The sequence below is a fragment of the Festucalex cinctus genome, chromosome 15 (assembly GCF_051991245.1).
Source record: "Festucalex cinctus isolate MCC-2025b chromosome 15, RoL_Fcin_1.0, whole genome shotgun sequence".
Taxonomy (NCBI): Eukaryota; Metazoa; Chordata; class Actinopteri; order Syngnathiformes; family Syngnathidae; genus Festucalex; species Festucalex cinctus.
Genome location: NC_135425.1, coordinates 25,831,695 through 25,847,904, shown reverse-complemented (window position 1 = coordinate 25,847,904; position 16,210 = coordinate 25,831,695). Strand labels below are relative to the sequence as shown.

At 41.0% G+C, this 16,210-nt stretch overlaps 1 protein-coding gene across 7 annotated transcripts in view; it reads right to left on the bottom strand.

Annotated features, from left to right (window-relative positions):
* ntng2b (netrin g2b) overlaps window positions 1-16,210 on the bottom strand; it is a 69,306-nt gene that overhangs the window by 23,006 nt on the left and 30,090 nt on the right. For all 7 annotated transcript variants that reach the window (XR_013278622.1, XM_077496498.1, XM_077496503.1 and 4 more), the window contains exons 4-5: window positions 2,966-3,138; window positions 965-994 (exon numbers count right to left, since the gene is read on the bottom strand). Coding sequence is in view for 6 of the 7 variants with exons in the window: in XM_077496498.1 (XP_077352624.1) it covers window positions 965-994; window positions 2,966-3,138 (203 nt within the window). In the remaining variant the exon portion in view is untranslated. The remainder of the gene's footprint in view (window positions 1-964; window positions 995-2,965; window positions 3,139-16,210) is intronic.

Sequence of the window (16,210 nt, the reverse complement as noted above, 5' to 3'; positions counted from 1 at the left end):
ACGATTATGCTGATTTTGTAATTGTGGGTTGTAATAATTGAAATTGTAATTGAATTTCGATTAATTGCACCGCTCTAGCTTATAATATTGTCTAGTTTTTGATGATCTAGTTTTTACATTTTTGTAATGTTGTCTATATTTTTTTCCATTGCCTTTTGCTTTGCCATGTTACATATATGTATCTAATTTTACATGGCCTCTCTATCTTGCTGATTTTTCACCTAGTCCTGAACCATACCCCCCCCCCCCCCCCCCCCCCCATGATATACAGCAGTGACTTTGCAGTCAGTCAGTCGGGGCAGGCGGTGCCTCGCCTCTGCTCTCTGCCTCTGAAAGTGCAAAATTGCTGTGGATGGACTGGGTCCGCCCATTCCGCGTTGGCGCCTTTTATGCAGCGCGAAAAGGGGGTCCATGTGCATAAAAGCCCGAGTCAATGTCGCCACTTTGACGCCGGCTTGTGTGGAAGAGCTGCTCGCCTGAGAGACTCTCCACAGAGAGAATCCCTAATCAGCTTCTCCTTTTTATTCCCGCCTCCCCCCCCCAAGGCCTTCACCCGGAATCACATACATATGCCGGCATCCTCTTTCTTTTTTTTTTTTGGTTGCCTCCCCCACCACCACCACCACCACCCACTCTACCAACTGTCTGCTCTCAACTCCCCTTTTTCTTCAGTCCGTCATCGTCTGTAGCCCGAGAAGCAAACTGTGGAAGAATTCCTCCTGAGCAGGTTTGTGTGATGTGCGGCGATGAAAGGACATGGCCGACAGAGGGGCCGATTAATAATGAAGCAGAGATGGAAAGAGCGAGAAAAGCGAGAGAGAGGGACTTGCAGGGGGGGAAAGGAAGCGAGTGACTGCAGGCGTGGGAGTGTCGGGAGCGTTCCCGTTGGGGTTCAAACTTGGAAAAACGGCTAAAAAAAAAAAGATATGCAGCGAAATCTCCTCTGCTTTGCATTATTACTTACTAGAACCGGAGGGCGAACCAGCAATCGAACCTGAAAGAAGAAGAAGAGAAGACGATGATGAGAACTTGAGGTTCACATTGAGGAGGTCGTGACGGTTTTAGACTGACTCAGCTTGTTTTTTGGTTCCAGAACCTCACGTTCTAGATCAGGAATTTGTAGGGCCGGGTATCGATTCTAATTTCCTCAATGGATTTGATTTCCATTCACATGAGTTCGATTGGATTTTTTTGATTCGATTCACTTCAGTTCAATCCGATAGTGATCAATTATGGAACGATTCTTTAATGACGTCTAATACGGGCACTTTTGCATAGCATGAGTCCAAAAACTCTGGCGTGGGGATGCTATTGTCCTCATCCAGCTTTAAATCACTAAATCTTATTAATTTCTTATTTAATTTAAATAATGATTAATTAATTTATTTTGTAATTAATAAAATAAATAAATAAATAAATTAAATTAAATAAGAAATTAATAAATACAATAAATTTAGTTCCTCCCCATAATGACTCTGTTCACAAGTATGTAATGTTCCCCTTAATCTGACCATTATCGTGGATTTTACACATAGAAAGGTCAAAACATGCCCTGTGAAATCAGAATGTGATATTAAACGTTTCCATACGGATAATCGTGTCGTAAATCTCAAAAAGTTTCCGCGTCGCGCTCTCGCCAAGCCAAGTTGCAAACATTTTGAATTTTTAAATCGGGCTAATGGGACGGGTGAGAGTAAAAGCAAGCGCGAGTGTTCATGTCGCTAGCATTAGCGCTGGGTCGAGGAGTAGAAAAAGGGAGCTGACAATCGGGCCTTTTTTTTTTTTTTTTTGTGTGCGGCGCGTGCAGGCGCAGGTGCGTTTGCACCCGCGTGGCTGCCTCTGCGTGCCTCTTCCTGCGCACGCCAAGAGTGTCGGCGTTTGTTTGGGAGGACAAAACTGGGGAGACGCTGCCCTAGATTATTATTTTATCATCGCTAGCTGTTGTAGCTGGCAGCCTTCTCCGCCAGGATCCCCCCCCCCCACGCACGTCTGAGGTGACGCAAAACCTGCTGAGCTCTGTCCAAACTTCCTCTCCCACCTTGAAAATCATCTGGTAACATCGCAGCATTCCCCCCCTTCATGGAATTGGTCTCAAAATTATTTTTCATTTACCACCAATTATACATCTTTGTTCATGTATCTCCGCCAGTGACGTGTCATGACAGGCAGAACGATTAAATACCCTTCCGCTAAATTTATGGCATAGTAAATGTGACTAAATTGAGAAATCTGTTTAGAATCTAAAAAGAAACATGAAATTCCCCCCAAAAAATAATTTTATCGGTTAATTCATTAACTCATTCACTCCCAGCCATTTTCGCAGAAGCAATGCCCTTCACTCCTGGCTCTTTTACGGGATTTTCACTGATTTTGCAAGGTGCACAGAATATTATATTTCTGTAAAATACATGGAACCTACCAAAGAAAGAGTCTTTTTTTTTTTTTTTTTTTTTTTTTTTTTTTTCATCAGGAAAAAAAAATTCTGTATTTCCGTTTTGCAGCAATTAGCATTACAATATAGCTAAGTTTCATCATCATTTACAAATCTATTTAGAATTGTGAGTAATTGAGCTTTTTTTTCCCCCACCTTTGCTCTGCTGCCACCTGCTGGCCGGTTGTATAATAGCCACGTTTTTATTTTCAGCCGTTCTTTGCAGTTAAGAGGCTGCATCAAAGCCTTCTGTATGCTCTAGCATAAAAAAAAATATATATATATAAAAAACGTATAAATACGTCTTTGGGACAAAACATTTAAAATAGAACGTATTTATACGTCTTTGGGACAAAACATTTAAAATAGAACGTATTTATACGTCTTTGGGACAAATCATCTAAAACAGAATGTATTTATACGTCTTTGGGACAAAACATGTAACATCTACTTGAGAAGCACTGCTTCTAATGGGATCATTGTCCTCCAGTTGTGGAAAAGAGCCATGAAACGGCCATTTTGCGAGGTACGTACAGGTGTTGGGGGTTCCGTTGGGCGTGGGCAGGTAGGAGCCGGCCTTCCAGGACTTGGCCTTGAAGCCCTTCTTGCAGCGCTGGCAGTCCTGGCCCGTGGTGTTGTGCTCACACTGACACTGCAGGTTGCCTTCCTGCAGCAGGCACTGGGAGGCGTGGAGGTTACACTTGCACCTTTTTCCCAGCAAGACGGAGGACAAAAACAAAACACACACAAAAAAAAAAGGCAAATGTAAGCTTGGTGTTGCAAAACACGTCGCGGCGGTCGGTTGGTGTTGTGTCAACGACGCAGGTTATTAAAGGTTCCGTTTTCCCTCCAAGGAAATAATAAAAAAGTGCAACTTGTGACCGCTGTGCGCACATGAACTCATCTCTATATGTTGTTCTTTGGAGGGACTGATTGAATTACAGTATATACTTTTATACGTTTAATACAAGTACAACGCACTCGCATTTTTCAAAGCGGGGGCGTGTGACGGACCCAGTCGGCCGTCAAGACCAGATCAAATTTGATAGCTTTACAGCTTTGAACTTGCAAAAACACACATGGAAATATGAAAGCACGCTATTTCAAGTGTTCTCACATTGTCAAGAATTGGGTAACTGTCATATAACGTCACTTTGACAAAAAAAAGAAGAGAGAGAAGAGGACAAAATCACCACCAGACATTAAGAGAGGCCCAGATCTGTAAATTGAAAAATAGTTTGTTTGTTTAAATCCTGTATTTAAAAAGTGACTTTCTCTGAGTGAAACTGGCAGACTGGGCCTTTAATGAAGTAAAATAAAAACTAAAATGCTTTTTTAAAAAACGAAAACTAACGGAAACTACATTTTGTGTTACAAAACTAACTATAATTATAGCAAAAATTTCCTTTGTTTTAGTCTTTGGCAATTAACTTACTGCATGAGCCTTTGGGGATGATTTTAAATGTGATTTTAAGTAGATTTTGATATTAACCGGAATAAGGACGTTTGAAAGTGTGTCACATCAGAAGTGATGTCATCTAGCAGCGGCCAATAGAAAAACATCTTCAGATGACGTCACTCCTGCGTTTTTTTTTTTTTTTTTAATATTGCACACAAGTAATATATTTTTTTAAACTAATACTGAAACTAACTAAAACTAAGTATTTATTAAATAACTAAAACTAATAAAAAATAACAGAACCACCCTGAAAACTAATTAAAACTAACTTAAAAAAAAAAAAAAAAAAAACTCAAAATGAAATAAAAACTGAATTCCCAAACTATAATACTCCTGATGCTAACAACAACATAACATGAAACGCAAATTAGCACAGAAGTTAAACGTTCAACGACACACGAGCAGCAGCAACGCATACAAAACAGAGCGTCAGTCGCGTCTTTTTGACGCGTTAGCTTCGATTTTTGTCTTCCCGGACAAAGTGAAGACCACTCAAGCGCCGCCGTCATTTTCACATTTTACAGAACCTCTTCCAGATGAGCGACTGGATTCCGGTTTGCGGTTTTGTTCCACTGGAGTGAACAGCCATCCGTCGGCATCAAATATTCAGAGACGCCATCGCCACTCCCAACCTTGCCTCGCTCGCTAGCGCTAATCTGACTTTTATTTGAAGAAACTGGTGATCAGCGCTGGATTTGACGTCGGTATGTTTTTTTTTTGTTTTGTTTTTTTTTTCTTTCCGATGAATTAGTCCCGCCTCTGTCTCACATCAAGCTTGTGAGCTGCAGGCAGAATCCATCAGACAGGTGTCTCGCCTTCGCCGCTGAAGGACACGAGCTGTCCGCGTAAACGACGAGGGAAATTGAACATTTCTTTTTTTTTTTTTTTTTCTTTTTATCCTGCCGCGTACACGAGGGCAGCTCGAACGTTTGGTGAAATGAGACAGGCGTGTTTCCGAACGGACCGGGGAGGCGACAAACGCCCGCGCTGAGTGAGTGACAGCGGCCGACGTGGCGCCGCGTCTTATCTTCTAAAACTCACCACCTGTCTCATTGCAAAAAGTGGAAGGCGCCATCTCCCAAGTTTTTACTCTGTTGCCTGTCGCAAAGATTTACAGACAATCCCTCTTGATCACAAGGGATACGCTTTTAAACACACTTAAAACTTATTAAAACAAACTTTCTCAAGTATTTCCTCGCGCCTGCACATTCCCTCAAAATAAGGCAAAGCGCGGCTGCTTCAAGTGAAACTTCCATTTCAAAATTCTAAAACGGACAAACAAGTTCCGTGCGAGCTTGATGCTAACATACTTAGCGAAAACACCAAATGCAGGCTAATGTAAATTAGCGTAGACGTTATGCTAGCCTTCAAGCGGCTATTCCGACATTAACAGAGCACTGACTGTGGAATGTAGGGATGTTGAAAAAAATAAATAAGCGATTCGGCAATACAGGACAGTCTCAGAAAATTAGAATATTGTGGCAAAGTCCATTATTTTCTGTAATGCAATTAAATAAGCAAAAATATCATACATTCTGGAATCATTACAAATCAACTGAAATATTGCAAGCCTATAGCATTTTTTTTTTACTTGGTCTGAGGAAATATTCTAATATTTTGAGATAAGATATTTGGCTGAAAATGCCATAATCAGCAATATTAAAACAATAAAAGGCTTGCAATATTTCAGTTGATTAGTAATGAATCCAGAATGTATGATATTTTGCTTATTTAATTGCATTACAGAAAATAATGGACTTGACCACAATATTCAAATTTTCTGAGACAGTCCTGTATATCACGATATTGCAGCACGCAATTCTTGAATCGATTCAAAAGGCGGACGAAACTGATTTTTAAACATCCATTTTAGATGGAAAAATATTCAACAAGACATCTTACTTATGCTTACCTTAAGCATGGAAGAATGTTATATTCATGGAACGTTAAACCTTAATATTTGATTTCAATGCTGTTTAAACGTGAAAAAGTATTGATTATCCTGTCAATTATTCCCTCAAATAATCGATGGAATAATCAAACCTAACATCCTGATGGGTCCGTGGACTGAAAATGTCTGTGCGGATGCCGTAACGATCAACATTTTTGTGCTCGACTTTTGGAAACTTTTTCCGACGCGATTTTCGGACCGAGAGATCCCCTCAGTTCAACTTTCCAAAGCGCCTCCGTCTGGTCTGGTCCATCTCATACAGATGACAGCTGGCGGTGGGATTTCTCCACATCCTCACACATAAGCCCCCGCCCCCACACACACACACACACAAATAAAACATCGCTGTGATCTCATGTTAACGCGCACCGTTTTCCGCCATTTGCGGCGAAGAGTTGCCGCTCTGAGCAGCCGAATTTAGGGCGGGATCCCAACGCAAATTATTTTACGGCAAAGAGACAGTCGAGTTTGCGAGCCTTTTGGGTGTGTCGACACAAAAAAAAAAAAAATGCGATGGTGCACATTTGTGAGCTGTCATTCTCATTTTGTCTGATTTTTGGGCGGATAGGACGCCTGCGGGACGAGCCTGCACCCTCTCTGGGTGAGGTTGGATTTTAGATGACATTCCGACGGGATGTTCCTGAATGACACTGAAGCGTCAAATGTGAGATGAGACGTACTTTGTTTGTAGTGTCCCAAACTTGTAAGATGGCGGAATACAGCGAATCCCTGTTTTTCTGCGGGGAATGTACTTGTACCGTACGTCCCAGGCCAATGGTAGACAAAAAACTGTGAGAGGATTTTTTTTTTTTTTTTTTTTTTTAACACACTTAAACTTATTAAAACTATTTGACTGCCAAACATTATCCAAAAAAAACAACCCCAACAGTGACAGCCGATTTCAAGCATTTTCACTCATCTTTCAAGGCAAATAGAATGTTGTCCACGGTGACTACATAAACACGGTGGATACCGTATGAAAGATTGGATTCCATTCTTTCATTAGTTTCTACCTCATTATGTTCTTTAGTAATCAGTATTTGAAATGAGGTCATTTGAGTGACATAAGCAAAAATAGAAAAAGGAGAAAACAAGCTTTTTGCAAAAAGTTATATTGAGATACAATGCTGCCATCTGCTGGCCATAGGTACTGACTGTTTTTGATTTCACAACTCCATTGACCAGGCAGCGCTCCACAAGATGTTGCACTGCCCATTGATTAAAAAAACAAACAAACACAAAAACGTAGTTGTCGTCATTTAACGTTTATGGCGGCATTCATTAAGATTTTGGGATACGTCAAACGTTTTTGGTGGTCAAACAGTTAAAACACTCTTTTTAAAGTAGTTATAATAAAATTTCAAATTTGTCAAAAAAAAAAGAAAAGAAAAAAAAAGAGTATTTCTCTGCTTTAACTCTTTGACCGCCAAAAACGTTTAATAACGATTAGTAAAATCATGATGTAGGCCTCGCTTAAACGTTAAATGTTGTCAACCTTTTTTTTTTTTTTTAAATCATTGGGCAGTTCACCCCCTAAGTGCAGCGCGCTGCCTGCTCAATGAGTTGTGGAATCAAAAACACTCACTATCTATGGCCAGCAGATGGCAGCATTGTCTCTCTTTTCAATGGCCTCAATGTGTATGAAATTACAATGAAACATGAGGAAATCTGATGAAATAGGACGTTTTCAAGTATGACGTAAACGATCGAAGCCTTTGTCATATTAAAGTTTTTTTTTTTTTATAACGTGTGGCAGTAAAAGAGTTAAGTAACATCAAAGCGTAAATGAGCTAATGTTAGCCATGCTACTTAGCTGTTCTCTACCTGTGTCGTGTTTCCTTCAGCAATTTACTTCACTGTCATAGCTGATTCAAATGTTCATTTCAAGACAATTTTATAGTAATCTATCAACGAATCTCTGAAATTGTCGAATTTTGGACTTGCCTGTTTCCTGTCCCAAATAAAATGTAATATAGCCGCGGCGTGAACAATGACATAAAAGAGCGCGTGGGTTCACCGTGCCGCGATGACACGAGTCGAAGACTTTAGAACATCACCTCCTCCCCGTGCGCAGTCCCACCAATGACCAATTAATCGGTTTGCTCGCCCGCTACTGTATCCTCGTGTCCAGACTCTGGCTTTTGAGCATGTGCCTCTGTGAAGTCGTGTCAGCGGCTGTATCTTTAATGATGGCGCCACTGCCCGTTTTTAGAGCGGGCAGAGGCGTAGCAATTACGGGTATAAATAAGAAGAAAGATAAACAAACATCAAGGGGGGGAGTCATGCGGCGGCAGAGCCCGAGAAAGCAGCTGGAAGCAGCCGTTAATGGGGCTTTATCGCTCTCTTTACTTGTAGTCACCGATTCCCGATTCCGCCGTCCCTCAGCGGGGAGAAAAAAAAGGCGCCGTCGCTCGCGCCTCTTCCAGTGTTTTCTCTCTAAGTCTGCCTGCCAACTTCTGCTGTGCCTGCTTTTTTACTCTTCGTGTCATAACTTCGCTTGCTTTGATTGTCTGCAGCCCCGAAGCTATGCGGCGACTGCGAGATGCTCCGCTGCTTTCTTCCGGCAGCTCAAATTGGAGACGGGTGGGATGGGGGAATGTTTGGCTGAGCAGCCAGTACGGGACTGTAACTGGTTCCAAGAGTTTTGGGTTCCATTTTGATTCTTCATTACAGCGATGTTTTGTTTTGTTTTGAATTTTGTTTTTCAAATTAATGTAGGGCTGTCAAAATTAATGCGTTAACTCTGGAGATTCCCGTATTTTCCGCACTATAAGGCGCACCTGAAAGCCTTCAATTTTTTCAAAAACTGACCATGCGCCTTATAATCCAGTGCGCCTTATATATGGATCAATATTGAGCCGCAACAGGTCTCGCTGTCAAGACGCTATCGGTGACCCTGCACGATCGGCAGAAGATCCCGCCATCTTGGATCGCTAGCTAACACTAATACTTTACCTCAGAGAAAATAATAAAACAGCTGTTTATTCATTTTGGGAGTTGTCAGAAAGCTGGTTTGTAATCTATGAATAAAGTTTGACTGACCTATCTGACTGTTTTGTTGACATTCCCTTTAGCGCAACACCATCTAATGGATGCATAACGTAACCCCAGCCTCTACTGTAGCGACTTTATATGGAAAAAGTTTTCAAATATGTCATTCATTGAAGGTGCGCCTTATAGTGCGGAAAATACGGTAATCTAAATTCGTCAAGGCATTAAAAACATTTAACTCGGTTAACTGTGCAGACAAACTTGGAGGAGTCTTGACATGAAGATGACTAAACAGACTGTAAGGTAGTTTTACTTTGTGATTTACTTGTTTGATGCTTTTGGAGAATTGTGATTTGCATTTTTGGTGTATCATCTCAGAGCAAAATTTTCTGCTCAGGTTTCCTCCACGGGGCTATTCAAACCAATGCCGCTGGAGTGTCGTGCTCTTGAGCAGAACCAAACCTGTAAGCGAGAAGTTCTGAGAATCGTTTGAGTCCATTTTGATCGTTTTGTGAAACAGCTGTATTTTTACATCAGAAGTATTTTATTCAAGGATCAAAGAAAACTTTGTAACAGGATGATTTTACATGAATTCCAAGATTTTACTCAAGGAAATATCTGTTACAAACTTTGAAGAAAGAAGTAGAAGCCGAAGAGAAACATTTGATTAATTGCAATCAATCGCGATTAATTACGGAAAAATTGTGCGCAATTAATTTGTGAAAATATTTTAATCGTTTGAAGAGAGCTAATTTTAATTATTTTTAGGATATTTGTTAGTTTTTAGGAGTTTTTATTTTTATCACTTATTTTTTATTTATTTTTTAAATTTTAGTATTAGTTTTAGTTTTTTAGATGAAAGCTGAAAAAGTCACAGTAAGTGTCAAAATCTCTGCAAAAACATTAAATCATACCCAGGAGAAAAAAAAAAATGCTTTTTAATTGTGCTTTTTGTGGGGTGAGTAGGTGGAGTGTTGTATGTGTTATTCACAGAATTTTATGGTATAATTCCAGAATGACTCCTCGAACCTCGATGTAATGTTACGTCGTACAGCTGTCGATGAATATGTTTACAAGTAATCTGAAAAGTTTAAGTATGGAAATGATGGACAGACTAAAACAAAAGGGCATTTTTACGATATACAAGGTTGTGTAAATGTAGTTAACTCATTTACTCCCAATAACGTATAAATACGTTTTTTTTAATGCTCTAAGTCTCCCAAAGACGTATTTATACGTTTTTTTGTTCTTTGCAGCAGAGCAAAGGAGCTCAACTTGGGCCATGTAGAAAAAAAAGCTCAATTACTTACAATTTTAAATAGATTTGCGAAAACTGATGAAACTTAGCTCTCTTCTAATGCTAATTGCTGCAAAACGGAAACAGACAGAAACATACTTTTTTTTTTTCCCTGATGAAAGAAGAGACTTTAATCTTTCTTTTGATAGGTTCCATGCTTTTATAGCAATTGAACACAATATTTTGTGGGCCTTGCAAAATCAGTCAAAATCCAGTAAAACAGCCGGGATTGCGAAATGTGAAAATGGCGGCGAGTGAATGAGTTAAGTTATCACTTGGTTATTGGTTCGCCGTTATTGTTAACTATACCAAGACCCTTGGTCTGTATTGATTTGATACCCACATGAAATTTTGCAGGCCGCAGAGGATCAGGCAGATCCAGACGACCCCTTCTGCAGAGCAACCTTCGTATCCGGTCGTTCAGTCACTCATCTCGTGTTTCTTGCTGGTGTTGAATTTCACTTTTCCCGGCCCGTATGAGCACACTTTGCCAAGCTCCACTAAACAAGTTCCTGGAGCCAAGAGCGGGCGGGGTCGGGGGCCCTCGGCGTCCCGTCGCTAGCGCAGCGGGAAGCGACCGAGCGAAGCGCGGGAACCACGCGAAGCCGCGATCATTGATCAGTCGCACGCCTTATTGGTTTCAACTCAAGTCTTTATCACCCGCGCGCTTGCCCCCCCCCGTCTCAACGCCGCCTTCCCGCCTTGTAAATTCCCAGAAGCTAATTGGACATGACTGCGTTTATGTTGTAGCTTCATAAATTTCTCCCGCTGAAGGCAGCGAATCGATTTTCCTCAAGTGCCGCCTTGGCCTGTAGACGTGGGTTTGCTCCGCTCCATCCATCCTTTTCCCTCACGGGTGCGCTCGCTCCAGACTCCAGAACAAACAGGTTGTCCGTAACCCATGATCCCGCCTCTGTCCTCAAATCTCTCTCTGTCATGTGAACTGCAAACTTGGGGTTCGTTTGGGGGAGGGGGAGGGGTCAAGTTCCCTTGTAGGACCAAAATGGCCAATGAGCAACATCCCGAAGTCCCAGTCGCTCCTGTTGCCTCTTCGTGGATGTTAACTCATTGACTGGCAGCCATTTTGACTGAAGCAACCCCCTTCGCTCCCGACTGTTTTACTGGATTTTGACTGATTTTGCAAGACCCACAAAATATTATGTTTTATTGCTATAAAAACCTCCCAAAAGAAAGATTAGATTCTGTTCTTTCATCAGGAAAAAAAAAAATATTTGTTTCTCTTTCCGTTTTGTAGTAATTAGCATGAGCATATAGCTAAGTTTCATCATTATTCACAAACACTGGGAAAAAGAGCTTGTTGCAAAATGGCTCTGGTTGATCTCTTATACTCTGCTGCCACCTGCTGGCCATTTTTTTTTTTTTTTTTTTGGTAAAAACTCTATTGCTGTAAGCGACCTCTTCAGGCAAGAAGCTGCATCAAAGCCTTCTCTATGTCCTAGCATAGAAAAAACACAAGAAACCCCAAAACAAAACGTATAAATATGTTTTTGGGAGTGAAGGAAAAAGTATTTCAAAACTGATTTATTTACGTTTTTGGGTTTGAATGAGTTAGAGTAGAATTCTGTTTGACGGTTTACATCAGTGCTAATTGCTATTAGCCTTGTCTATTGCGTTTCACATTAATTGTTAGCATTTAGCCAACGGACTTTCGTAGAATAAAATTACATGAATAGCATTTTGGTGTTTTAAATCTACAATTTTTAATTCCCTTCACTTTTTTTTTTTTTTTGTCTCAGCTTTGCAGTAAAGGTGAATTGGGAGTAACAAAAGCAACTTGACGTAAGCACGCTTTGGGCCTTAATTGGAGAACTGAGCCAGCAAAAACATTCTTAGGGAGTCTTCGAGACTAAAGTGCAGTTGTTCTCATCTTCTCACCCTGGGATGCGTTTTCCCACTTTTGCAGCACAGAAGAACGCTATCGTAAAAGTTAGGGAAGAAAAAAAAAAAAAGTTTTGCTGAAAAATAGCCTCTGAAAAAACATGTACAATATGATGTTTTTAAATCTTTTGTTGGTGAGAGTGTGGGAAACTTGGTATGTACCGGAAAAATCTGAATATGAAAATATGCCATTTTTTTTGCCAGCTGCCTTCAACCTACTTTTTGGCTCTCAACGAGAGAATATTTTGGTATTCTTTTTACATATCTTACTATCAAATAATCAGATGAAAGATATATATGTTTTGCTTGGTTATTATGAATACTCAAAGTGAAGGTAACACATTTCACTTAATAATAAAAGACCAATTGTTTTTCATTTTTAGATTAAATTCAATTTAAACTGTGTAGCAAAATGTATTTTCCTTAATCCGGCACATCACAACTAGTATACATTCGTGACGCAGAATTTTTCCCCAGTGGAAAGTTATATTTTCTGCAAAAACACTCCAATGACCTTGCTTGACATTGCAGTCCATGCCACCCCTACGCGCTAATCGTTTTCCGTGTGGCATCGCTCATGATTCTCGCACAATTTCACTCATCTAAAAAAGTGCGTTTTTTTGGAGATGATCCGCCAGATATATACTTCTATATACTTGGTCGATTAATTATTTATTGGAGAGTCCGTAAATGGCAGTGGCGTGCGTGCTTCGGCCGGCGCACGCAGCCGTGAGAGCGCTCCGATTGGTCGGATTGCGGCGGAGGCGCCGGCCTCACTTTAAGCCACCAGCGATGTCAAGTATGCACACTAAATAATGGAGCCCGGGCACATCGTGTCCTCAAGTCCAGACCTCAAAGGACCCGTGTCGTGAACACAGCAGGCTCCTTGTGTGTTGTTTTTTTTTTGCTTAGGGAGACGACAGATGAGTTCAAGTGGAATTTTTTTTTTTTTTTACCAAACAGGATTCAGGCACTTTTGTTTGTCTTAAGAATCAGCATCTATTGACTTGTTCACAAGCGGTGTTTTGAGAAAATGCTGCATCCCGGCTTTCTGTTAAAGTCGGTAAGGCAATTGCTTGGAGCGCCTCGTTGTTGGCCGTGAGTGCATGCGCATCAGTGAGAAAGCTGGTGAGGTGACTGTTGAGGCTGCTTTTGAGTGCCTCGTGGTTGTGGTGTGGAAATGACCAGATGCAATTTTACAACATTTGAAAACCTTATTCTGCATGTTTGATGATTTTTTTTAAATACGCCGGGTAATTAAAAACACTCTGAGCCGTGTCAAATTCACGAAACATTCATTTGATATTAACTCATTCACTCACAGCCATTTTCACATTTCGCAATCCCGTTTGCTCCCGGCTGTTTTACTGGATTTTGACTGATTTTGCAAGGCCCACAGAATATTGTGTTCTATTGCTCTAAAAGCATGGAACCTATCAAAAGAAAGATTAAAGTCTCTTCTTATATCAGGAAAAGAAAGTATGTTTCTATTTGTTTCCGTTTTGCAGCAATTAGCATTAGAATATAGCTAAGTTTCATCAGTTTTCACAAATCTATTTCAAATTGTAATTTAGTTTTTTTTCTAGGCCCTGGTTGATCTCCTTTGCTCTGCTGCCACCTGCTGGCCGTTTGTGTAATAACTACCATTTCTGCAACCGTTCTTTGCAGTTGAGAGGCTGCATCAAAGCCTTCTGTATGCTTTAGCATTAAAAAAACAAAAACAAAAAAAAAAACAAAACGTATAAATACGTCTTTGGGACACTTAAAACATAAAAAAAAAAATCCATATTTTTGGGAGTTAAACAGTGTTTTTCCTTGAAGATCGTTACTGTGATACGGTGACAGATTTGACCTTGACACAGAGCAGAAAGAGGAGCAAAAATCTTTTCTTCTGTTACATAAATACCTTTGAGTCACCTTAATGAAGAGAACTTTTGTTACTATTTTAGTTTTAAATAGTTACTTTGCTTAATTACAAAACAGATGTTGTTTTGTTGACTTTACATTTTGACCAAGATGCACCCCCCTCAAAAAAGTGAGTTTTTGAGCATTTTATTGATTCCAAGTTTTTTATTTTTTTTATTTTTTTTGCAATAGATTATCAAGGGAACACAGTCAAATTAGGGGCCGCGATTTTGCAACTCTGGGATAAAGTCAGCAGTCAAGTGTAGTGTTTTCTTCCCTTTTTCTTTTTCTTGATTCCAAGTGCCGATAATCCTTGTTTAGCTTCTCGTGGCTTCCAATTGGGTTGATTTTAAAGTTATTTTAAAAGCACTGCAGCCATCTGTTCATTGGCTGGCTTCTACACTCTCTCAGCAGATCACGTTTTTTGCTCTTCCGGTATGTACACAGTGCCTGATGTTTTACCGCTTGATTTTTTTTTTTTTTTTTTTCCCCTCAGTACTTTACTATTCTTTTTACCCCTCATGTTTTGTTTATACAACTCATCTCGCCGGTTGCTGTTTGGTGATTTATTCTAATTTTCTGTTTTTGAACATCCTGCCTTTGTGCAGATGTTGTTGTTTTTCACGCATTTAAAAAAAAATATTCATACTTCATTCGCAGCTGCACCTGACATATTTTTAAAATGTTAATCTTTTTTTTTTTTTTTTTTTACTTCAGTAATGACTAACTGTATATATCTTTATAAAAAAAAGCAAAAAGTTGAGATGCCAGAGGACGCGCTGCGACAAAGCGCCACATCTCGGCGTGCTGCTAATAAAAATGTATTATGCTGCGCCGGCTGTAGCATATTCTTTGTCATCAGACGGGAATGGAAGGACCTTCACAAGTTGCTGACCACTGCACGAGTGACCCTTATTAATTCATCGACAAATGCCGCTCTTGCTAAGCGCTAATGTTAGCTTTCCCAGAAGGCAAAAATCTCATCACGATGGGATGTCGTAGCGCTGGATTTTCACATTCTACTGACTGATGCAAGTGATTAAATATCAATCCATATTCCAAGCCACTTTAACTCACAAGGATCGCAGGGGAGCTGGAGCCTATCCCAGCCGGCTTCGGGCAGTAGGCGGGGTACACCCTGAACTGGTTGCCAGCCAATCGCAATGGCACACAGAGACGAACAACCATCCGCGTTCACAAGCACACCTAGGGACAATTCAGTGTTAAATGAACCTGCCATGCATGTCTTTGGAATGTGGGAGGAGACCGGAGTACCCGGAGAAGACCCACGCAGGCACGGGGAGAACATGCAAACTCCGCCCAGGAAGGCCGAAGCCTGGACTCGATCTTGCGCCCTCAAGTACTGGGAGGCGGACGTGCTAACCAGTCATCCACCATGATGAAAAACACTTTATTTCGGTGGCCCCAGCCAACTTGCCGGACTATTTTCCTCTCGTCCAACACCGGACCAGAACACGAGTCACAGAACGCTGTCAGGAGGAAGTCAGTGATGATCCCACACACTGGAGGTGAGGATGAAATAGAGATTCATGTCAAAAAATCCCAACTATCCCTTTAAAAATAAGACGTCAGTTTAACAGGCTATTTTTGAACAATAAATTTTCTTAGGAAAATACGAGTCCCGGAGTGACGAGTTGACAACAGTTGAGAGCCAATGATTTAAGATACTACAGTACACAAGAAGTAAGAGGGACGGCAGAAGTGATGAAGAGACAAAAAACTCCAGCACAGCACGGGGGAGTTTAAGGCGGAGGCTCTTACTATTGTGCAAATCCCCAAAAGGGTCGTGCCTTCAAAGCCCCCGAGGTGATGGATCTTTGTGCGAACGCGTGTCAGACTCCTGAGCTTTGTAGTCGACAAGAGAAGCGATGCGGGCCTTGGCTTTGAGGCAAAGTGGCCGCCGCGCGAACTTTGTGGAGATTCGCGCCTGACGCTAACACAAGGCTTCCGTTTTTCTCGCACAGACCTTATTTTCTCTGCCTGGTTTTCAATGACGAGCCTGGGGAAAAAAAAAAAAAAGGCAACCAAAAACACACACAAGTGCAAGGCGCCCTTGCGGGGTTGGGGTGGGGTTTGTATTAGCTTCTAATTCCGGCGAGACTGTGTCAAGAGAGGCTGCCCGAGGAGAAGGAGCTGAGCCGGGATCAGCCAGAGGACAAGGGTTAATATAATTATCCCGCTAAAACCTTGAGACTGAGAGAACATCATTAGTCATAGCAAGACGAGAGCTTCCCAAAGCCGCGGGGCAGGAGGAGG